The 9,845-nt window shown below is 33.7% G+C and overlaps 1 protein-coding gene across 1 annotated transcript; it reads left to right on the top strand.

Annotated features, from left to right (window-relative positions):
- The first annotated feature begins 3,272 nt into the window (after positions 1-3,272).
- On the top strand, positions 3,273-5,118 carry LOC124934084 (uncharacterized protein At4g13230). Its single transcript, XM_047474559.1, has 3 exons — positions 3,273-3,356; positions 4,489-4,614; positions 4,891-5,118. Exons 1-3 carry the CDS (start codon positions 3,273-3,275, stop codon positions 5,116-5,118), a joined length of 438 nt encoding a protein of 145 aa, XP_047330515.1.
- The last annotated feature ends 4,727 nt before the right edge of the window (positions 5,119-9,845 follow it).

The raw sequence follows: 9,845 nt of genomic DNA, 5'->3' as shown, positions 1-9,845 counted from the left end.
GTTAGTTGTTATGATCCTATATAATTTTTTGTTTAATTTTAGGATCTATTTCGAGGAGGAGACGGGGCAAGAACAAGAATAAAGCAGTTGGTAGATTGCAAGCGGGGCAAAAGATGACTCTTCAATTTAACCCGGTAGATTGTAAACCAATGTGGGAGAATAGGACAGCTTGGTCGAGGCATATTGGGAGTGTCATTCGAGACTTCAATACACTACCTCACAGGACTTTGCATTGGTCGGACCTGAGCTCTACACAGCTAGATCACATATGGATGACTATCACGGTAACTTTTATATTATTAAGTCCATTATGTATTCATCACAATCTATAATCGTATTTTAATGTTGACTATTTAGGATCCTTTCAAGGCTGTGGGGGAGGACATCAACAACTATCGAAGACAAGGTTTATTTCAAGCCAACAAATTATGGGATAGATGGAGATGTCATTGGAACACCATGTACATTAAAGCCCGTGAAGGTAACGAGCAAGCGATTAGGGCAAATCCCCCTCCCGAGATCGAAATAAGTGATTGGCATTATCTACTTGATCGTCGCTTTCTCACTCCAGAATTCAAGGTAAATTAAAGTGTTTATAAAGAGCTATTACATTAATCATTCATTAAACACAAATGTTTTCTTATTTGCAGAAAACAAGTACTGTGAATGCGCAAAATAGGTCACGTGTTGTGTACAAGAATCATGCGGACAGCACCTCATTTTCGCAAGTGGAGAAGCAAATGGTAGGTTTTATCATTGAATAACAAAGTTTATAATGTTATTACGTTTTTATTAATTATTAAATTTGTATAGGAGAAGACTACTAGTACGTCGCCTAATTTTGCGGAATTATTTCTGCACACTCATACAAAGAAACCAACTCTGCAAGATCCAAATCCGGAGGTTCCCCTATTATTCAAGAAAAAGTGGTAAGTCGTGTTTATTAGTTTTATTTCTTTTATTTATTTTATGTATGTAATCAAATGTAATTTGTGTTTGTAGACTGCCTTGCGAACTGCTATAGAAGAAGACCCGAATAGAAATGAATTGTAGTTGGCTGAGTGCGCATTCGGATCTCAAGGACATGGGCGAGTTGTGGGTTTGGGCTCCGGTGTCACACCTAGATCTTTTAGAGCTGATGCTTGTGGTGGTTCTAGCACACCGCGCAGTGACACGCAAAATTTCCGTGAACAAAACCAACTTACTTGAGGAGATGTAGAGGATGCGAGAGGAGCGTGAAGCGGAGAAGCTTCAGTCACGGAGAGAGCACGAAGAAGCTTTACTCGAGCGTCAGATGGAGCGTGAGGAAGCACAAAGGCAGCGTGAAATGGAGCGCGAAGAATTATTGATGCAGCGTCAAGAGGAACGTGAAGAAGCTCGAAGGGAGAGACAACAATCACTTATAGAGCGTGATAGAATACGGGATGAGATGCTTGAGATGAGATCGACGATGAACTTCTTATTATCTAGGATTCCCGGTGATCAACGTCCACCTGCCCCTCCCACTAGAGATGATGCCCCTCGCACTTAGAGATGATGCCCCTTCCACTTGATCGTCGCTTTCCCACTTGAATTCTGGTTAGTTGAAATGTTATTTGAAGTACGTTAATTAATGGTTTTTTTGGATTTGTGATATGATATTGTAGTTTGTGATATGATTGTAGTTTGTGGATGGATTATAGTTTGTGGATGGATTGTAGTTTGTGGATGATTATTGTTTTGAATTAATGATTGTAGTTTTGGGTTTTTGGTTATTGATGATTGTGCTTTTTAGTTTTTGGTTATTGATGATTGTAGTTTTATATAGGTAAAAATTTGTAAAAAAACGATTATGGTTTAGTAACGGTTACATAAATTAAAAAACCGTTACTATAATCCTGACTGTAACGGTTTAACAAATAAAAAACCGTCACAGAAACAACACAAGTATCTGTAACGGTTTTAATCCGGCTAAAATCGTTATTGTTGTTCCTTTAATATCAGTAACGGTTTTCGAAAACCGTTACAGATACTTGTGTTGTTTTTGTGACGGTTTTAAGACGGCTAGAACCGTTACTGTTGTTCCTTTAATATCAGTAACGGTTTTCGAACGCCGTTACTGATACCTGTGAAGTTTCTATAACGTAATTTTTAGTAACGATTGGTAACGGTTTTATTTGTCGTTACAATTATGTTTCAGTAACGGCGTTTGATACTTTCAGTAACGGTTTTTGCCCTTACTAATACCCCTTTTTCTACTAGTGGATATTTTAATACAATACAAATATTATACCGTTTATATATATATATATATAATTAATGTACAAATATTATTTCAGTACTTTGTTACATACCGAAATACTAACGTTTTAAAAAACTTATACCGTTATCGTACCAATTATTTTTGTATATTGAAAAGGGATATTTTTATGTTATGATATTAAATTTTAATATACAAAAAATATCGATAATTTTCCTATTCATGTGAAATGACATACAAAGATGTAATTTTAAAAGATGATAAATGCATGAAAATTAGTGTATTATGACAAATGAACGTAAAATGTGTTACAAGAAATCATAGACGACATCCCACTTATTTTACATTCGAAATCAGTTACAACATTATGGAACTTAATTGCAACAATTTAGATATTTAGTTAGGTGATGTGGAAGTCGTTAGCTACTAAAAAGTTTGAAGTGAGACTGCCAATTGGGTTGATTTGAGTCTATTCCGATAATTTTTTGTGGATCATTATATTTGAAAGAAAACGCATGACGTTTTGCGATCGCGTTTAACTAATGTGTTTACTTTATAACGTCCGTCATTCATCGGAAAAACCATGGAGTCGGTAAAAATCTCATTAATCTTGTTGAAAAGCTCTTCATTAGTTGATAATGTTTTTTTATTTGGTGGAAATTTTATTTCTCGTTACATATTTTCCCATTGTTAATTTTTCTTCTTTTAACGGGTGTGTTTAGATTTCGAGCATTTTTAGTGTAGTTTTATATGATCCGAATATCCAAAGTATAACATGATCATCATTCATCACTAGCCACGCAATGGCTCTTTAAGAACCACAAAAGTGAGAGAAACTCTCCATGGTTAGAATAGCCCCTTAAACCAAGCCGAACGATTACTTTTTTCTTTCTCTCTCTCTTTCACACACACACACATGATTAACATAAGTGTATAAATACTTCTCACAATTTCTCTCTCGATCCTTACTAACAAACCCTAAATTTGAAGGAACCTTTATTCATTTCCTATCATTTTTTAAGTTTCAAGGAAAATGGCAAGCAAAACCGTCGTATCCACTCTCATCAAATCTCAAAACTCAGGCGCATTTGTTGCCATTACACGTTCATCGTATCAGGTACGTACTCTATTCATATATATATATATATATATATATTTTAAATGATGAGTGTGAAAACTCAAAAACATGAATTTGAATGCATGGGTTTCTGGTATATAACACTGAGTTACGAATCTGCATAGGATGGATGTATTCATATTTTATTTACAAATTGTAATTTATATATGTTGTTCCATAGGATGTATTTTCTTATCTTTGTGTTTTGATCTAATAGTGGACTATATAAAAATACCCATTTAATTGGAATATGTAAAAATATTATTTTATAGTTTATCTTCTCAACTGAATATTTTAAATGAAGTTTTCTGTAAATAATACATAAACGAAAAAATATTATTATTTTATTTAGAAAACGGTTTTTACTCTACAATTTATAGTAAAGATTTTTCAAGAATAATTAAGACCTATTTAAGAATACAAGTTAAATTAATTTATTCAACTTTTGTATTCATTATTATTTTAATTTTGAAGTGAAACTACTTTTAATTATATTTTGAGAACTTTTTTTTAGGGTATTTTAATTAATAAGGAATGATGTGTTATTACTATATTTTAAATTCTCTTTACTATTAAATTTTAATCCACTCATGCAATGACATGCATAATAAAATTCTCTATAAAAATTTTGGACCATATGATATTCCATAAATGATACGCTAATATAATAGACCATTACCAACCAAATGAAAATTAGAATAAGTTTAACAAAAAAAAAAAAATTTAAGTCATGTACACTAATATGTTGATTTTAGTCTCTCTCTTTTTATTTTTTTACTCTTAAAACTCGTCTATAAATATGAATGAAGAAGATGTCATATATATTTATAATAATATAGGTTATTATTATTATTATTATTATATATAAATATTTCAGAGAATTTTTGTATTCCCTACTAAGTCTATATATATTTTAAAATAATATTAGTTTATATTATTTGCTAATAATTTGACAATTTTTTAATCAAAGTGGATTCATTTTTTAAGTTACATATTATTTCTATTTCTTTATTGTTTACTTTTTTATTTATTTATTTTTGTAAGTTCACTCAAATTTTTGTTTACATTATTTTTAAACCCACTCAAACTTTAATTTCTGAATCGATACGTCGTTGGTTATCATATATATCAGGCCATTAGCATTCGCTGTGAATCGACAATCGGCAGGAAGGCGACAGAAGCAGCAAAACAGAGCTCCGACGAAGCATGCCAGGCTGGACAAGAGATCAAGAACAAGGCTTCATCTGCTGCCAATGATGTGAGCTCTTACAACATTTTCTTAATTGTCTTTTTTAAATATAATAATTTGATGGTATTTAATTTGATGGGAGAATATTCAAGTATTTACATATACCAAATTAACTAATTAAGGATTGAGTAAATTTGCATATAAGGAAATAGTTTGAGGGTATTGTTACTCTATAATTAGAATAAGAATGTTCTAATTAAAATAGTTCATGCATAACTAATATATAACTTTCCCACCTCTATTATATATGCAAATGTTCATATTCATGCAAAATTTATGTTTAAGATGGGTGGAAAAGCAAAAGAGGTAGCAGGAAAGGCGGTGGAAGGAGCACAAGATTTGACGGAGAAAGCGAAGCAAACAGCACAGGATACCTGGGGGACAATTAAAGGGACAGCTGAGAAGATTAAGGAAACTGTCGTCGGAAAAGCTGAAGAATCCAAGGAAGCTGTTAAAGAGAATGCAGAAACCGTCAAGCGAAGCATGAATACCAAAATCCCGCCAGCAGTTTAATTAATTAATAGACTGATAATAGTTAATAACTATACATGTTAATTAACTCAATCTCCTATGAGTTAATCATGTTAAATCAACTAGTTTAGCATCTTCCTATGTTGTTTCAGATGTTCATCTATGATGTCTACCAAATTTAATTTATGTTTTTATTGTTCTTCTTCCATGAATTGGCTTTGACTCATGACAGGAGTCATGTGTTGATCAATAATTATAATGAGAAATATTAATAGATTAAGCTCATCTTGTCTTATATATCTCTAACTTAACTTGGTCTCACCTACCACTACATTATTTACATTTTCTCTATTATATTTGTCCCTAGTATTCCCCTCTTTTCCTTGTAGAGGTAATATAATTATGTACAAGTCAAACAATGCACATTTCTCTAATTTGTTTTTTATATATTCCTTATTCAAATACCACATTCAAACAAGATAAGTTGAGATTAAACCTCTTTAATTAGGCTAATCTCTTCAATATTTTGAGAAATTTTTATCTTCTTTGTTATTTAATGTTCAATTATTTTGAGGAATTTGTATCTTCTACATTATTTAGTGCTTCATTATTTCCATAATGTAAAGCCTTTTTATAAGTAGCCAATATTGATTTAGTTTAACTATTTTTTTTTTGGTTTTAAATCTCGAGAGTCTGAATCTCATAACTTACTATTTTCTTAAATCTCGTAAGAAAAGATGATGAACCGAAATGATAAATTCAACTAAAAAATATATGTTTTAAAACCTCTCGAGATTTAAATAAATAAATCGCATAATTCACTTTGTGAATATCTTCAAGTATGAAATTTCCAAAAAATTGGTTTGTCTTTGTAACCCAACCCTTTGGATTTGTTCCATCAAACTTTTTCATATCAATCATAGGATTCTTTAGTGATAGATTTCCTACTGATTGTAGTTCAATGAGTTTCGTAGGTCGTGAGCTTCCATCTTTTTAGATTTATTATTGGTTGTCAAGTTTGTATCTGGTCGCCTCAACAATCCATTTTCAACAACTTTTTTCTCTCCTTTTGAATTTGAAGAAAATACCCTATAATTTCTTACTTATTATTTTTGTTAGGTATGTTTCTTGCTTCAAGCTTGACATCCAAATTAGTTAAGAATTTTGACTGCATCAGTTCAAGACGTTTGGTCACATCTTGTTGGAATCTTGCGATTTCTTGGTGTATGAGTTCGAATTGTTTAGCATTTTCCTGTTGTAACTCTATGAATTGGGATACCAACTTTGTTTCTATTAACCTTTGTTGTTCTTGAATTTCTTGCTGTAACGTAATAAATTGCATTGCCACGACCGTTTCTAGTTTAGTAGAAATAGTTGCTTCTAGATTATCCATTCGCTCTCCTAGCTTTTGGATGATTTCTTTTGTGACTTGTGATCTTTTCATTGGTGTCAATGGATTTTTGTCAAAGATTGTTTAGCTATAATACCAAATGTCGTGTCCCGATAAATTTCACGTTTTCCAATAATGCACGTTATCAATAAATCTGTAACTCAAACTAAAATTATTTTGGTGAGCATGTAGAGAAGAAGAAGAAGGAAGAGAAATAGAGAGTCTTGATAAAGAAGAACAAGAAGAAAAAGAAGAAAGAAAAACTAAGAGCAATTACTCAAGGTATTCTATTATTAGAAGAAAGGTAATGTGGTTTACATCCAAAATATTATATCATAACCATTAGTAATCTATCTATTTATACTAAGGAGTTCCGACTAAGTAACTAAAATATACTAACTTTCTAACTGAAATGTTCTAAGTAAAATTGGTTTAAAGGGACATGACAGAGTGAGTGAGCGGGTGAATAGGTGCGCCGATGCATATTGCCTTCTCGGTCGAGCACTAGGCGCAAAATGATCTTTGTTCTTGGTCGCAAGTAGAGCGTTCAGACAGGACAACCCATGGCGGGGCGGGCCTACCCACCAAACCCATCGTTTGACGGGTCGACCCACCATTTAGGTGGGCTGAAATTCCCAACTCAACCCAACCCAACCTAAGGTGGGTTACGGGTTAGGCGGCCCAGCCCGCAGGTTGTCTCACTACAAATAAAAATTAATTTAATAGAATATTAAGTTTCAGACTTTCAGTGTGAAGCTTCTGAAAATGGAGCCAAGTTTGAATCAACGAAATCTTGAAGGCGAGAACGAAGAGAAGAAAGGTTGAACAAATAAGTAGCCGACGACCAATGGGTGAAGTATTGAGTATTGACTGCTGCAGTCTGGAACCGAGTTTGAATCGACAAACCCTTGAAGGCGAGAACGAAGAGAAGAAATGCAGAACAAATAAGTAGCTGGCAGCTGATGAGCGAAGTATTGAGTATTGACTGCTGTGATGCTTCCTATGTGAGAAAAAAACTAGGGCTATGCGGCATATGCCTATAAGACTATAAATCAAATTAGATTTTTTTTGTTAACCCGCGGGCCAACCCAAGCTCGACCCAACCCGTCTAAATTGTTTGGCGTGGCGGGCCAACACAACGACCCTAACTAAAATTGATGGCTCTTGTCGCAAGGTTATTACATCGGTTGGGAAGTGAACCAAACGCCACTGTCGAAAGGGAGGACAACCATGTATTTCCCTAGGTTGCTAAGGAAATCGTTTGGTCAGGAAGTAGACGGGACTGCATCTTCTCAACCTTTAGTAGAAACTAAAGGGTCATGCTCAAATTTGTTTGGTTTCACGTTTTGGGCCTCCAATCTCAAAACTAAATAGAGTGGAAGTTTTATTTATTCATGTAGAATATTTTTGAACCTGTCTAAAGTCATCATTCAACATGCAAAGACATCGTTGGAGTCTCGTTGGTAAATCGAAAGCTTGGTCGGAAACTAAACTTCGGAATTTTTCAATCTAATTCGAATTTGGAGTTTTCCAAAAACTTTTTTATATATGTTAAAACTTAAATGGAGTAACAAATAACAACCTAAACCAGTTCTATATTGTTTATAAAACTCAAAACCGAGAGTTTGTAGAACTCTTATGAATTTGAGCAAACTTTCATCAAATCAATTGGGATTTGTTTAGAAATACTCATAATAACATTTAGAAATTATTATGATCACTGTTAGGTTTCCACAAGAATAACAACCCAGTTTTTTGAAAATTATAAAATCAAATTAGGTATATTTTTAATTCAAGATGAATGAATTGAATCCAATTTAACAAAAAAAATTATAAGATACTAGGATTAATTACCAATAAAAAATTTAAAGAACCGTACGGTATTGAAGAACACAAACTCAAATATACGTGATGATAGATTATTATTACGACCCATTAGTGTCATGATCCATTCAAAGAGATGTCGAGATTCTTTGAAGTTTTGGCCTCAAAGTGCACTAATCTCCCTAACCAAAGGGATGCTCAATCGTCTAAGTAAGCCCACTACAAGGAATATTCTAGAAGCATTGGAAAAGACATTCCCTAGAGTAATTAATATATTAGTTGGATAGTAGGCCCATTAATGAGATAGTTGGGAGAATATTATTAATGGAGTAGTTGGGTATTATATAATTAATATGGTATTTGGGTAGTATCATTAATGTAGTAGTTGTAATTAGTCATATAAATACCTCAAATATATTTCTTTGTAAACACCAAGTATTCATTCAATAGAATTCTTATTCTTAATCACTTTCTCTCTTTAAGTTCTTCTTTCATTGTCTAAAAAGGCTTACTGGCTATAATTTGAGTCGATATAGCCTAGTGCCACACGGGTCGAATTTCATCACATGACAAGTGGTATTATAGCAATGTTGTGCTTCCACATTCAAGCTGTAAGAAATTGATTTAAGTGCTACTACCATCACTAAGGTTTCAATCGACAACATAAGGACAAGGGATCTAAGAGGGATAAGCCCGTTGAGAGAGGTGCTGCCATAGAAGCGCGGGTGACCCGGCTTGAAGAAGGCATGAGCGAGCACCAAGAAGCTTAGTGGACCATGACACTAATGGGTAATAACAAGGAGGTCCTTTGTCCGTGAAGAACTTTCTTGCCACAATCTCCACTTTCCTTATGTCTCTCTTCCCTATCCCAGTCTCTATGGCAAACAAAATTGAACCATCATGAGAAATTTTCTCTAGGGTAACACTAACTCTACAAGGGTCACTCATCTGGTCAAGTGGGACATTACATAACTTAGCATCTCTAAAGGCGGTCTTGGAATCAAATACATCTCTATTTTTAACACTTCTCTCTTTTGCAAGTGGTGGTGGAGGTTTAAAAATGAGAATGACAATCTTTGGAAGAATGTTATCATTGTCGAATATGGCCTTTGTCATAATGAATGGATGTCACTTTCAAGGAAATCTCACAAGAGTAGTAGGAATATGGCCTTTGTCATAATGAATGGATGTCACTTTCAAGGAAATCTCTCAAGAGTAGTAGCATATGGGGGCATATTACAAGGACGTGGAAGACCCTTTACCCTCTTCTCCTTCTCAGTGGGAAACGGAAAAACAAAATTGATTCCCGGAACGATACGTGGCATCCTAGGGAGAAATTGGTTGAATCATTTCGGGACTTATATGAGATCTCTAATAAAAAGAAAGGAAAAGTGGTTGACTTCAATAGACTTACTTATAGCCTCACTGAATGGAGAATCACATCACATCGCCACCTTTCGCTTGCTAAAAAGGACAGACTTTCCAGCTTAGTGGAGAATCTTATGCAAGTTACAATTCAACCGAAGTCTGGTGATAGTTTTACTCCAATTGGATC

The sequence above is a fragment of the Impatiens glandulifera genome, chromosome 1, assembly GCF_907164915.1.
Source record: "Impatiens glandulifera chromosome 1, dImpGla2.1, whole genome shotgun sequence".
NCBI classification, from domain to species: domain Eukaryota; kingdom Viridiplantae; phylum Streptophyta; class Magnoliopsida; order Ericales; family Balsaminaceae; genus Impatiens; species Impatiens glandulifera.
The sequence above is the reverse complement of the archived record's forward strand: the minus strand, read 5'-3'. Positions and strand labels throughout refer to the sequence as shown.